The sequence below is a fragment of the Lissotriton helveticus genome, chromosome 3_1, assembly GCF_964261635.1.
Source record: "Lissotriton helveticus chromosome 3_1, aLisHel1.1, whole genome shotgun sequence".
NCBI lineage: Eukaryota > Metazoa > Chordata > Amphibia > Caudata > Salamandridae > Lissotriton > Lissotriton helveticus.
In genome coordinates this window covers 53,271,573-53,286,490 of record NC_136061.1, presented here as the reverse complement: position 1 = coordinate 53,286,490, position 14,918 = coordinate 53,271,573, and the positions used below count along the sequence as shown (strand labels likewise).

The 14,918-nt window shown below is 49.1% G+C and overlaps 1 protein-coding gene across 2 annotated transcripts in view; it reads left to right on the top strand.

Moving 5' to 3' along the window:
• The window catches only part of LOC144822097 (alanine--tRNA ligase, mitochondrial-like), a 246,721-nt gene that overhangs the window by 70,791 nt on the left and 161,012 nt on the right, over positions 1-14,918 (top strand). For both annotated transcript variants that reach the window (XM_078679220.1, XM_078679221.1), the window contains exons 11-13: positions 2,641-2,788; positions 6,710-6,879; positions 11,068-11,181. In XM_078679220.1, the coding sequence (XP_078535346.1) occupies positions 2,641-2,788; positions 6,710-6,879; positions 11,068-11,181 (432 nt within the window). The remainder of the gene's footprint in view (positions 1-2,640; positions 2,789-6,709; positions 6,880-11,067; positions 11,182-14,918) is intronic.

The window sequence follows — 14,918 nt, the reverse complement described above, 5'->3', positions numbered from 1 at the left end:
TGAGTGAACACTGAAGATCTCTCTTCAAAGAAAGTTGTGATCCAGTAGAATCGTACAGCATGGGGGAACCGTGGCTCCCCTTTCCTACTTCCATCGTAACATTAATGCACACAGTAGCCGCGGGCCCCGTGTTGTGGCCGCTGGCTATGGAACCACCCAGGCACACGGAGAGCTTCCCAGCCGGGGAGGAGGAACAAAATGGGCTTATTTATTTATTATTTATTTATTTTATAGTATTTATAAGGCGCACAGCTACCCACAGAGGGTTTCCTTACACCCCAGGTTCAGAGGGCTTTTCACCGGTAGGTTTGAGCTTAAGTTCGGGACCGACAAACATCCTAGGTTACCTGCTCACACCCTTCCCTAGACCCGGCTTGACTGACGGGGGCAGTGTCTTCAAGCCATTCCTAAGACTGCTCGAGCCATCCTGAACATTCATCATTCACAGGCTTTTCCATGCTACTCAACCCCCAGTCTACATATTGCAACAGCCACCCAGTTATCGAAAGCAAGCGCAGCCAGCTATGAATATCAGCAAACCACTGTCGCTACCAAAAACCAAACATCTGCATTCTAACACAAAGTCAAGAGTGGACGACACCTATCGATGCAACAAAACAAACAAAGTTCCTTGTTCTGTAACACGGACGGTCACTTGTGGGTTCACGCTGCCTAGTGCCAGTTGAACCACAGTCACAAGAGGCACTAGACGGGGGAGCATTCAAATAATAGCATGAATCACCTCCTTACACGAAAGGTGCTACGAACGGTCAGCAGTAAATTCAGTGAGTGTAAGAGCATCACCTCTCCGCTGAAGAGAGGATGAACCAGCAAGGGCTGCCAGCTCCTGTTGTTGACACACCATCAACTACGGTACCCAGCAAACTCTGTGGTGAATGCTGCGCTCCTAACCCCCTCCATAGAGGTCAACCGGCGCCTGGAGCTGGTCCATCGCACCTGGCAGAGCACCGCTGAGCACCCAGATGCCAGGGTGGCAACTGACTTACCAGTAACACTACGTGGTGCCCGCCCTCCACCGACAGTCCTCTCCAGTCCAATGTCTTTTGGCTCGAGTAACATTCGAGGCTAGTTCTCGACCCCAAAAGTACATCCCACGCATGACAAACAGCGGGTGCAAAGGGAGGCGAGCCTCTCAGTCAGTGCATGGTGAGCCATCGATAATAAAGCAAACAAAAAACAGACCAAACATCGACATTCTTATCCTCAGCAGCTGCCCACCCCTGCTGGAACTCCGCAAGACCTGGTCTTCTGTCAACTTTGCACCTGATGTCTCAAGCCCTCTCCCCGCCACCGAAAATTGAAGTCGATTTGATCTCTCCCAGAATCTACCTTCCGCGTGGAGCACCGACACCAACCAGTGGGGCACTGATGGGTCAGATATTCAAATGACTGACGTCCACCTGGAAGACCGGTGCCACCTAAGACCTTTTCAAGATCTTGGAGTAGCTGTGTCCTGCATCTGCACCGCCGGGACATGCATAATTGTCGCCAGCTGGAAGTGATGACCACGTATAGAACTGAATCCTAGGTTACTCTTCTTTGGCTCTCAGGTACTGCGGCCACCTCCTGGTGTTACGCTGTTTATTAATCTATTACCAAGCATTAGTAGTAGCGGAGATGCAAATGAAGATGTTACTTTATGATGACTCCGTATTCTTTGCCTCTATCCATCGTCTTTCTCCTGTCTCCATCACTCGCCTTCCACCCAGAATCACTATCACTCTACTCTGTCATCTCATGGACATCATCTGGAGGGGGCGGGCATGCCGAGGAGAGGTGGACTGCAGCGTAGGGATGCACGTACTTATGCCTTCCTGCATAGAGATCATGTGATTTGCACATCTTTGAGGTACTGTCAGGCCTCCCACAATATAGATGTACTTTCCACAGATTACAGATGCCTTCAGCCTTGCAGAGTGAAACTATGGAAGAGTCCTTCCCCTTCCCGCTGAGGTCAGAAGCCAGGGGTAAGGGTGTAGTTTGCGCTGAGGTGTTCATCTCCGTCTAGTGATCACAACCCCGGGAGCCTGCAGTCATTTCACTGAATGCCAGAGAAGGGAAAGGAAGCAATTGGAACCTGTGGCCTTGGCACCCGGGGTTGTCCATCTGTCCAGCCAGACAAGGATTCATCAGTAAAGAGTCAATGGTCTGAAGGGATGTATGACATCACAACGCATGCTTTTACCCCGCATGCCATTACAACGCAGTTTTTACAATGCAAGTCGTTACATTGACTTGCGTTGGGGGACGCTGGATAGTGAATAGTTTAATTTTCTATTCCAACTCCAGTCCCCGTGGATAGTAGGGAAGGTGTTGGCTAGAAAATTAAACTATTCCCTATCCTACAGCGCCCTCCAGCGCAAGTCGTTGTAACGACTTGCGTTGTAATAGCTGCGTCGTAATGGTAGTGTGGAGTAAAAGTTGCGTTGTAAAGGATGTTCCCCGGTCTGAAGGGGGTTCATGTTTGCTTGTGAATGTGTGAGAATCCCGCTGTGGATTAATAATGCAGATCCCATTGCTCTGATTCTACCACAATTCACAACTATAAAAACTGAAAAAAGATGATTCTGTTTGTAGTTTGTGCCTTAACCTCAATATATCATGTTTGTATGTGTGCAGCGTAAATCTCAGGCCCAGCAAGCAGAGGAGGAAGGCGGTGGCATGCGGCTGGATGTCCACTCTTTGGCTGAACTGCAGCGGAGAGGGGTGCCCACCACGGACGACTCCCCAAAGTATTCCTATGTGCTGGATGCTGACGGGCGATATGGTGAATATCTTTTTGTAAATTGTACTGTACCAGCTGTGAAACAAGTTTTGTAGAGTACTGATCTGTTTTCTTTAGCCCTATTGGAAGTGGCTTTTATCCATAAGCCAACTACAGAAGGAGATCATTTCTAAAGTGCTGAATGTAGGAGAGTGGGGTCTGCAATCCTATGGTCACCCCAGATTTTTGCTTTTTGCTTCACTGGTTTACGACTCCCTGGCTGTGGGCCTGCTAATCAGACCCACAGCCTAGCTGTTCTCTCTCTAAATTGACATCCATGTACTTTAGGTGCATTTACCAATTGGTACTGGGCCACCTTATCAGTCCCTGTACAGTGTACCTTAGGTGCCCAGGGCATAGGTGTACCCAGGGCCTACCAGGGGCTGAAGCATGTATTATGCCACCCCTGGCTGGCCATCTAAACAGACACAGCGGGCTGGTAAGACAGCTGGGGCAAGGTGGTGTAATCACCCTTTGCTGTAGATATAGGATACCTATATCTAACCCCAAAATGGACACATATACTCCTATCAGTCACTCCTATGGCAGGCCTTATCAATCCTGAAGGCAGAGTGCTTGGAATTATGTGAGATGGTGCTCTAGCATGAGCTGAGCCTGTCTGCAGCTTGCGGAACCAAGTCCTTATAGCTGTTCCATGATAACGCTATACCATATATTCTTAAGTGCATTATAATCCTCGCGGTTAAATGCTAACTCTGGTATAACATTATCAAAACATGTCGTGTAAGGTGTCATACGAATTGGAATACTACCCTCTCGCCAGTTCTGGCGATGGGAGTAGCATTCCACCCTTTTAGAGGGACACGACATGTATGTAACTGTGAACCCCGATTAAAGTTAAACAGAGCCGCAGCATCACAAAATGGATGCTGCCACCACAGACACAAGTCTGACCTCCTGCTGCTGGGAGTCCTTCCAGCGAGGGAGGCCTGGACAAAGGGTTTCCTGCCTTGGGAGGTGCTAGCACCACCCCAGACAGGATTTTGTGTATTGAGGTAGGGAGGCCTGAAAGGAATGAGACATGCTTGGGGCACACAAGGTGTCCCTGTGCATACCCCGGTTCAAACCAGTTGCTGGGGCACTCCAGCCCCAGCTCTGGCGCAAAACCGGACAAAGGATAGGGGGTGTAACCACCCCCCTTCCTGGTCCCACCCAGGGGAGGGACCTAGTCACTAGTGCAGCCCCCTTTAGGAGAATAAAGGTAGGAGCTGGTCCCATTCCAAATTAGATTATCCTGAACAACTCTACAAAGAAGAAACTATGGACTTCGACGTTCTGCTCCACAGAAGACTGAAGAAATCTCCCTTGTGGGCAAGGAGTGTCCACCCTGCAACTGCAGGCACCATCAAGCATCCTAGCGGTTCACTTTGTCGTCCTTCCTGCCGGAACCAGACCTCAGAGCCCGATGAGACCCGGATTCCCAGACCTCTCCGACCTCTACCTACATCTGCAGCACAGATGAGATCCGTGGGTGCGACGAGACACGTGGGACCGGCCATCTTGACGAAACTGCACTTTGCTTCCAGCACGACTTCAGAGGCATCCTCGGGAAAGTGCTTTGGGGATTGAGAAGCCCCAGTCCCAAGCAGCTCCTGCACAGAAGACCAGCCCTCCAGCATCCACGAGATCTGCGTGGGGCCCTTTTGCTTGATTGCTGCTCAACGCGTTGTCTGGTCACTTGCCAGCTGGCTAGTGGCCTCCTAGACGACGATCCACGAAATCTACACCACTGGTCTGGTTGCTCCAGACTGGCCCTTCCTCCTCTCCAAAAGAGGAGCACCCTGGACCCTCCTGGTCCACACCAGACGCCGTTTCCACTCACCGCGTGGGTCGCCTTTGCCAAGGCCTGTTGACGCCGATTCCGGATCCAACACCGCCGACAGCGAGAGCCTGCGTGGGACAGCTCGTGCCTCCATCCTGGTTGTCGAAGACACCTCCTGGTCCACGTGGCTGCAGAGTCAAGCGTCCACTCTACACCTGATCGCGACAACAGCATCTGGTTCCCTCCTGGTTCCACTCCAGTCACTGGCTAGTGACTTTGAACACTGTCCCCTCTGCTTTCAGGTCCTCTTCTTCCCCGATCCACCCTTCGATCGCACCGGACATCTTCCTCCTGGTCGCCTGCAGCATCTTTCTTCAAGGCTCCATTGACTTCGACGCGAAAACCCGACACACTTTCACACCTATGCACCTGCAGCCCGTTGGTGAGGTAACGAGAGCATTTCGGTGCTCATAGGTAGATTGACTCTCCTAGTGTCCAGATATTCAGTCGTTTTAGTCTTAACTAGACGGAACTGTCTGTTAATTACCTTTTCGTAATTTGTTCTGCCCATTGAATTTGTTCCGCATCTCGCGTGTGAGTACACACTCTGCACACGCGTCCCGTGGGCCTCCTGCTACTTACCTAAAGTTAGGATAGTGTAGTCCCAGCGATCCTACAGCCTCTTTGCATCCTTATTTCCTCTATCGATTTCCTTATACCATTTACTTAGTATATGGTTTGTCGTGCCCCTAGGGCACCATTGTAATTTGTGCGATTTACTGTATTTTTCTTAAGAGTCTTGTCATGTGCTTAGCCCTCTGACCTCATAAAGAGTTCAGAGGTGTTTGTTATTAATACATATATTGTTTATTTTCATAACAACCTGTGTGGTGTCCTTTCATCTGGTATTCAAGGGGTTATATTGTGGTAAAACTGCTGGCTTCACATGCCAAAAGAGTTTAGCCTAAGACTGCTTTGTCCATGCTACCATTAGGATAGCTGGTCTGTAAGGTTGACTTACAACCAATCACCATAAGGGTTGTTTGGACTGATACAAGGTGATCACTAGAACTAGTGAGCATCATATATCAGGCCAACTTCTCACACTGAAGACACCGGGTTCTACAAGAACTTGGACCTATATTTTGAAGCGGTTACAGGGCTGGTGCTCCTGAAGCTGCTGTGTGTTCTCAAGAGCTGCCAGGAATGGAAGAGGCCACAAGTGCCTCATGTGAGGAGTCTGTAGCTTCACGGCCTTGATCTTACCTCGCAGCACTTTGTATCCTGGTTTTTGCAATTGGGAATTCATAATAGTAAAAGTATAAGTATCCAAACGCAGAGAGGAAAGCATGGATGGGTTAACTTTTGATATCTGACCTGGGACAGTGTAAGATATCTGGGCTGGTGATCTACTTCCACCGGACAAGGGACAATTGGGCCTCTAAGCACTGGATGACCTTTGACACATAGAATGGGTCTACCTGAGATCTCTGGACTGGACAAGCTCCGCACCCGCAATGGGACATAGTACGATCCTGGGACCCGGGGATATATTCTCACCAACAGCCGTGGTGAGCTGTGGTGTCTCACTCCAGTGGTCCTGATACGGTACAACCAATACCAAAGTCCTCATCTCAAGTTTTTCACTGGTGACTGATGCCGACGTCTTTACCCCAGACCAGGTGTCTTGCCAAGATCAGTCGCTACTTCTCTTGAAAGGCAATTAATGATGCCCACATTCTCTGTGACTATTGACAAGCAACATGTATGAAAATTGACCGAATAGCTTTGATTTATAGCTTTGTTCTTTCACTAAGTTAAGCTTCTGAAGTTTCCTCCCCTGCAGAGCACCCGCGTAAAAGCAGCCATTTAGTTGCAAGCGGATTACGATTAGTAAAAGCACATATGCAAGCTTCATCGAGATACCCAAAATGTAGTGTAATGCAATATTAGTAATACGAACATGTTGATTAATTTTATTAACGCTATGTCGGGAGGGTTGAATACAAGCAAGTCGCGTCACATGCGAATCCTTGCACCATCACTTGGTTGACTGAATTAAAATCTCTTTCTTATGAAGCCAACTTCAGAACCCTTCTCTAAATTCTGTACAAATACGTGTTTTTTTCTCCTCGCTCTAGTCTTCAGCCCCTGCCAAGCCACCGTTCTCCTCCTCTACAAAGACCAAGCGTTGCACTCCCAGGGGAAGGAAGGCGAGCGCTGTGGAGTAATCTTGGATCAAACCAATTTCTACGCAGAGCAGGGCGGGCAGGCGCACGACTCGGGATACTTTATGCGAGTGGAGCAGCAGGTAAGACTCCTTCTCTTCATCGGCAGGGGAGATGGCTGTGTCACTCTTACTTCTTGGAGAGCCCTCTAAATACCACCGTTTTTCTTATATTTTCTGGCCTGACTGCATCATTAGGTTTCGCCTGGAGAACGGAGCGTAAGCTCCGCCTCCAGGAGAAATCTCTTGATTTCAGTAAGGACTCTGGAATACGCCCCCCTGTCCCATTGGCTAGCTCCATAAATGGAGGCTAGCCATTGGAACAGAGATCTGTCCGTCATTCACGGACCAGATTCGGGGGCGTTCCCTCGATTTTTTCCCTGGGCGTTCCCTCTGTGTAGTCATGCGGCGGTGGGCGGAGTTGTTTATGTTTTTTTCGGCGCCATGTTGCTCTCATTCTGCGGCCGACCGACGTTGGAGGAAGTCCAGGTGGGTGAGTGCTTGTTTTTCCTTTTCTTTGCCTTCCCGTCCCCCCTCCCGCTGACCGTGTGCTGTTCCCGCCCCCCCCCCCTCGCTGTCCTGTGCCCCGTTCCTCCCCTCCCCCCCTCGCTGTCCTGTGCCCCGTTCCCGCCCCCCCCCTCTGTCCTGTGCCCCGTTCCCGCCCTCCCCCCCTCGCTGTCCTGTGCCCCGTTCCCGCCCCCTCCCGCTGTCCGTTACCGCCCCCCCTCCCCGTGTGCCCGTTACCGCCCCCCCTCCCCGTGTGCCCGTTACCGCCCCCCCTCCCCTTTCACTCTCCGTTGCTTGTTTTAATATGGCATTATATGCAGTATGAGTCACGGCAGCTGCAGGACACATTCTAACAACACACTCGACAGACACGTCTCCCCTTGTCCCAGCAGCGCCTTTAAATTGCATATTGGCCATGAATGACATAACCAAGTCGTGATTTGTGGGCAGTGCGCGTGAACGCTTTGTTTAAATTTTACCTCAGAACCATGTTTTACAGCCGGGCTCAGAACGCTCTGCGGCCCGGATAGGTGCGTGACGTGGATCGCTCATACGTATGTGCTGGTTTATGTGCTTGTTTTAATATGGCATTATATGCAGTATGAGTCACGGCAGCTGCAGGACACATTCTAACAACACACTCGACAGACACGTCTCCCCTTGTCCCAGCAGCGCCTTTAAATTGCATATTGGCCATGAAGGGCTTTCCTGGGGGGAATGTATGCTTTCATTAAAGCGCTATGTGCCACTAGCATGCATGGCGTCCTTGAGCCCCAGCGCAGACATAACGAATCCGGGATAACTGCTCTCGACCTGCTTTTGTCTATGCAGCAACTTAAATTTCATTTTTTAAAATATATTTTATTGCAGCTTTATATTAAACGCGCGTGACATAACCAAGTCGTGATTTGTGGGCAGTGCGCGTGAACGCTTTGTTTCATTTTTACCTCAGAACCATGTTTTACAGCCGGGCTCAGAACGCTCTGCGGCCCGGATAGGTGCGTGACGTGGATCGCTCATACGTATGTGCTGGTTTATGTTTTGTCTGTTATTTTGTAAATGTGCAATGTGTAAAACATCCCTCGGGGCTTTTGCAAGGCGCTCTCTCTCCGTCTCTTCCCAGAGCGCCATCAGACAATGCTGTCATTGCCTGGGCTAGAAAAAAACATGAAACACTGGGGAGGAATGGGGTTAACTCTTTATCAGCCGGTGCCTAACGGTGCTCCTTACAACCTGCCATGAAACCATCACTGCAGAGGAGCCAAGCAGGCTTTCTATAGGTCTGGGCCGCTCAGAATCAGAAATAAATGTGTTATTTGTTCAAGTTAGTTTCTACCAGACCAGAGGCAATGTCCCTCATACCTCTAAACAAAGGATACTTGAAACCAAAAATCAATGTTGGATCACAAGAGAGGATGGCTGATGTCTCGTTGGAAGGCACCGGTACTAGCCAATGCATGTGGCACAGAAGCAGCCATTCATTTACAGAAAGAGCGCTGGCTGGAGGAGACGGGAGCCTGCTAAAGAGACCGCCTGGCACAATTATTTGGTAGGCGTCACTGGGGGAGAGACTGAGCTTTTGTGAAAAGAATGTGCAGAAACCACTAAAAGATTGTATATGCATACTTAACAGAACAACGGGGACACTAGGAAACAGCCTGCTGGGAAGGGACAGATCGGATCTAAAGACACACCTACATGCGGTTTGCTCTGGGTCTGCATTTTTCAAAAGATGGGAAGGAAGAGGTGCAAATCTCTCCTGCAGACAGACTTTGAGAGGAGCATCTCTCCCTAGGAATGCAGGGCTCAGGGCTGCAGGAAGAGCTGCAGCTCTCTTCTGCATACAGCCTTTGAGAGGGGCATCCCTCCTTAGGAATGCAAGGCTCAGCGCCTTCGACCTGGGACTGCACTTCTGTTCGGAGCGTGTCCGCCGAGGACAGATGGGAAGACCTGCCGAGGCTCCTGTTTGCCATCAGTGACGGGTCAGGTCGGGGTGAAAGGGTTAATGTCAGCACTGAGCAACTGGTAACTCGCACTGTCACTGGCCTGTCAGTGCCGGCCTCTGGAAGACATCAGTGTCAATCACTTTCTCCCGGTCAGAACGCGAATCGTGGGCGTTTGACTCTTTTTTTAAGTCCCGACCCCTGCAATGGAGTTTTGGCGCTCAGTGCTTGAGTGATCACGTCACGGAAATCATGGAACTCCGTGTTGCCTAATGGTGGCCCCCTTGATGCCCTTTGCTGTCCGGCTGATGCGTTGATACGCAGCGTTGTGTCCGAATCTCACCACTGGCTGTTCTTTCTTTGGACCGGCATCCTAACAGCTGGAGGTGCTGGTGAGGTACCGGCAATTGAAGTACAAACGGCGCATTGAAACCTCCTGGAGTGAAGCTACCGGGAAACTGCCTGGAGCTTTCACAGAGGTTGCAGACTGCAGAGGTCGGAGAGGCAAGAGGTGAAGGGGTGCAGACCTGAGGTTGGAGCCAGGAGGTAGGAGGAACGGACTAAGCTGATTTTTTTAAATCAGATTAAACTAGCCTTAATGCTTAATTGGTGCACAGGACTTTCTTTGAGATCAAGCATTTTGCTCTAGGTAATGGCCCAGGGCTCCCAGTTGTGCCCCCTCCTCCATTGCTACAGGTAATATCTCCCGCCTCTTTGCTCCATTTGCCCCTCCCCATTGCTGTCTGCGCTCTGATGCTAGGATGCATGCAATTTAGTCTCTCCAGTGATGGGTGCATTAGTGCGCAGAATATGTAAATCTGTGGGCTGGAAATCTTGCAGTTTCTGTCCGGTTGTCCAGTGTGAGGTCACATGGAGTGCTAATGCTGCTCCTTGCCTTCTGTGTCGCTTGCTATTCATCCCTTCATCCTGAACCCCAGCCTGGGCTCCTTTCTTCCACCCCTGACAACTTTCATTCCCACTCTGCAGATCCCACCCATTCCTTAACACCCACTCAGCCTTTTTACCTCATAACCTGTTGCCAGACCTCTTCATGTGCCACACACCTTTTCAATCTCTACTACTCATATTCCTGTCCCTCCTTTATATTACCCAGTTACTTTTTATCTTCTTTGCAGCCTTGGCTGGCTCTGTGTGTGTGTGTGTGTGTGCGGCTGGCTGTGTGTGTGTGCGCGGCAGGCTGTGTGTGTGTGTGTGCGGCTGGCTCTGTGTGTGTGTGCGTGTATGTGTGGGTGCAAATGCAATAGGTCTCACATTTGCGAGAGATTAAGCTAATGGCAATGTAAATGACAATGCCATTTATTTATGTTTTCAAAACCAACACATAAATACAAATTTTGTCATTTACAATGCCAATAGCTCTAACTTTTCCAAAGGCGAAACCATTGCATTGTAAATGCTTGTTTTTCAATAGTTATTTAGTTATAGTTATCAAGTGAATCCAGAATGTCTGCTCTAGTTTCAGATCCGAAGTCTCTTTTATTCTTACTATTAATAATGACACTTATAAAGCGCTACCTTCACCTGAAAGGCTTCCTGGCGCTGATCATACAAAAATTCCAAGAGCTTTTCATCCTAGCTTACTTTTCTTGAACATTATGCGGTCCTGAGATCCAGTCTGGGAGAAGCAAAGCATTAATTTGACATTATTAACCTTAAGTATCGTTGATAGTTACAGCTCTTTGTTGAATGTCAGGATTAGCTCAGCCAGTCCCAAGACATTCGTTTATAAACGTATTATGTGGTGAACATGAGTTCTGTGGGAAATAGTTGTGATTAAATTTCCCCTCGATCTCCTTTTTAGGATGTCCTGTTCCCGGTGGAGGCCGTTCATGTGGCGGGAGGGTACGTCGTCCATGAAGTGACCGCGTCCGACAACCTGCAGGTTGGGGACCGAGTGACGCTCTTTATTGACGAGGTAGGTAAGTCACCAACATTCAATTGGATGGTTGTGCCACTGAGGCATATAATCTCTGTCCTGGTCACTGTAGAGCAGAGGTCTTCAAACATCACTCACAGAGGTCTTCAATCATCACTAAAGGCCCCCTGGGGGGGGCTTTAGTGTTCTCAGGGGGGGGATTACAGTTTCTAGCCAAGAGAAGCATCTTGCTTTAGTTTAAGTGTGAAAAACATGACTGGCAGTGAGCCACTTTGTAATGGTCCATCACTAACAACTTTTCTCATTATATGCTGACTGGTAGTATGTGTAAAATGGAGTAACTGAGCTTAACTTCAATGTTTAAATATGTTTAGATATATTTAACCCTTTGGCTGCGGGGGTTGATGACGAGCTCAGCTCGTCATCAGCCACGGTACTCGTGCGCTGATGACGAGCTGAGCTCGTCACGGCCACGCCCGTTCCTTAGAACTCTCAGCACAGCGGGGGAATTATCCCCGCTTGTGAGCGTTCTAACGGCCATGACGAGCTGAGCTCGTCATCAGCCACGGTGCTCGTGCGCTGATGACGAGCTGAGCTCGTCACGGCTACGCCCGTTCCTTAGAACTCTCAGCACAGCGGGGGAATTATCCCCGCTTGTGAGCGTTCTAACGGCCATGACGAGCTGAGCTCGTCATCAGCCACGGTGCTCGTGCGCTGATGACGAGCTGAGCTCGTCACGGCTACGCCCGTTCCTTAGAACTCTCAGCACAGCGGGGGAATTATCCCCGCTTGTGAGCGTTCTAACGGCCATGACGAGCTGAGCTCGTCATCAGCCACGGTGCTCGTGCGCTGATGACGAGCTGAGCTCGTCACGGCCACGCCCGTTCCTTAGAACTCTCAGCACAGCGGGGGTATTATCCCCGCTTGTGAGCGTTCTAACGGCCATGACGAGCTGAGCTCGTCATCAGCATGGGAGGGGTTAAACATTGCCAATTTAGCAGAATAATTGTGAAAAAATTGGGTGGGTCGAGGATTTTATTTACACTGCTGTAGAGGGTTCACTCTTATTATATGTACATCAGGCAGCGGACCGTCACTCAATGGATTACAAACAAGTGTGTAATTGTAACTATTTCCATATTTTCCCATCAGAATTGAATTCAGTAGTGCCTGTAATAGAACCCTTTACGTAAAAGTGGTAACCATGTATTTAGCATACTTTGCAGTGCTGTTTACAGTTGAACGCTTTAGGTTAAGTGGTACCCATGTATTCTGCTGGCTTTTAAAAGATTCGAAATGACTTTGGGTTGCTATATCCCTTAGATTAGGAAGTTTTCTGTAGTTAATCCTAGTGTTTGTGTGGGGTCTTCGACACCACCTGCAAACACTAAAAACACTCAGTTTCCATCTCCATGAAAGACCTGGGTGCTCAACGACCCCATGTCTGCGAGACTGGCCTTTTAAGGTTCCTGCCATACAAGATTTGTGTGTTTCCCATATTGCAGGGATTCTGCTCAAGAACAGAACTATGCTTGGGGCTATAGAACATCAGTATGTAGGGACTGAGTCAACGGCAGCATCCACAGACGAATACATCGAGCAAAAGAGATACACATTTTCGAATTTAATCACATCAGCTCTGCACTCCATATGGGAAAGCATACTCTTGCAGATACGCGTCACCGCGATAAGAACAATTAACCTGAGATTAGAACAATATATGACCGCCCATACACGCGACGATTGTGGTGGAAGCCGATATTGCCAAAGCAGTGCATACAGGACAGAAAGGTTTAAGAAATTTCGGTGCTTGACAAAAACCAAGGCTCCCTGCAGTATTGTTTAAAGACATTTCAGTAGCTGACTGCAGCCCTCCAACTCCACCGGTTTGAACAATTGCAAGAGGCACAATATAGATACATAATACGTATCTCAACTTGGTGACATTATCTTCAAGTTCACAGTATCAACGTGCACATACAGAATTCCTGAGGAAGGCAAATCGCCGAAACGCGTTGAAGGGGAATTAGTTCTGTATTAAATGAAATCACCTATCATGACGATGTCTTGATTTGTAATGCATAAATTTGTATATAATTGTATTTAAACAAATAACAATACTCATGTAAGCAATTATTCAGCTATTTATCAACTGTCATCAATACATGAGAAAGATTTATTAACTAAAATAAAATAAAAGAAAAATATTTTTTGTAAAAAAATGTAATTAGTAATTGACTTTATTATTTAGCGTTCACTAGTGTGATTTAAATATATGCACATAACCCGGTGCAACTTTTGTTCTCCCCCCCTGTTTTCTAAAAAAGGGACTGAGTCACCGTACCACGTCACTACCTATGGGTGCGACGTGGTGCCTCACTTGCCCTCCTAACTTTTCCAGACAAAGGATTTGGCACGCACTCCCAAGCCTATCAGGATCGCAGTTACAAGTCGCCCCCTTTCGTTGTCTCACTCGTTCTTGTCCACAATAAAAAGAAAAGAGATGCAAGGAAAGTTTATAATATTTATTGAAACTAGTGTGCTCTAATATGCATTAGTTGTGCCCCAACTAGCAAACAAATGCAGGTCAGTATTGTCATCAGCATAGCTATTAGACCGTATACACTAAAGAGTCCTGGCATATTATCTGATAGATTTGCCTAAAGCCACGCTCACTACGAAAGCGAAATGATTATAGATTATAGATCTCTGGGCTTGGCAGCGTACCCCATATCTTAGCATTCATAGATAGTTCTACATCCCAGTCGGCACAGCTCTTGTCTCAGGACCTTTATGCCGCCTCCCAGCCTCTGCTCTCGGTCTGTTTAGTACAAAATGTCCTGGGTTATATGATAAAGCGTGAGTTTTCAAAAACAGCAGCTGGGTGTCTCTGTTATGTTTAGGTGCTAATGTCCGACCACAGAGGATAAAAAGAAGCAGTGTTGTTTGACCTTGCCTAGGCTGTGCAGACTAAATCCCAGAAAAAGGGCAATAAACATGTGTTAACTATATGCGAGAACGCAATGTGGCCCAAAAACAAACGGGTGCTTTGGTAACGTGTGCAAAGCAGAAGCGGCCTACAACGTGCATAGTTAGGCTAGCATAAGGAACCAGTGTAATGGCAAGATGGCCGCCCGGTAGGAGCTCTCATCCGGAGCTCCTAGTGCTCGGGATCCCTCGTTTGGATTTATCCCGGATGGCACTCATCTTCTTGCGTGAAAAATAAATACGAGTAACTGGATTCCTATCGAGTAACTGGATTGGTTCTTAAAAGTAACTGGATTGGACAGCAACATCGAAAAAAAGACACCTACCTTTGTCACTGGCGGATGGGACCCTTGCGACTAACACCGGAGCATCGGCAGAGCACGAGATAGCGGGGGAGAGCCACGGTGAATGCTGCGGGTGCTGGAGGCTGGTGGCGGCTGGGGACCGGGAGGCTGTGGGCGTCGGAGAGGCACTACTGTCTGGTGCACCGGCGCGGCCGTGGCTGCCTGCTGTGATCGCCGATCACTGGCGGGCATAGGAGGATTGGTCATCTCATCCGCTCCGGTTCCCCCTGCTGACGTTTTGAGGACTGTCGGGACCGTCGGCCGGGACGCCAGCCACTGACGGGCACTGTGGAGGTGTTGTAGGCGAGGCGGGCAGTCTGTGGTGGTTGAGGAGGTGCCCCAGCACAGTGGTGCGGAGCGGGACGACGGGGCCGATCCTCCTGCTGAGAGAGCCTGTTGGAAGACGACGAGCGCGACGGAGGCACTGGAGGATTGATCTCCGCA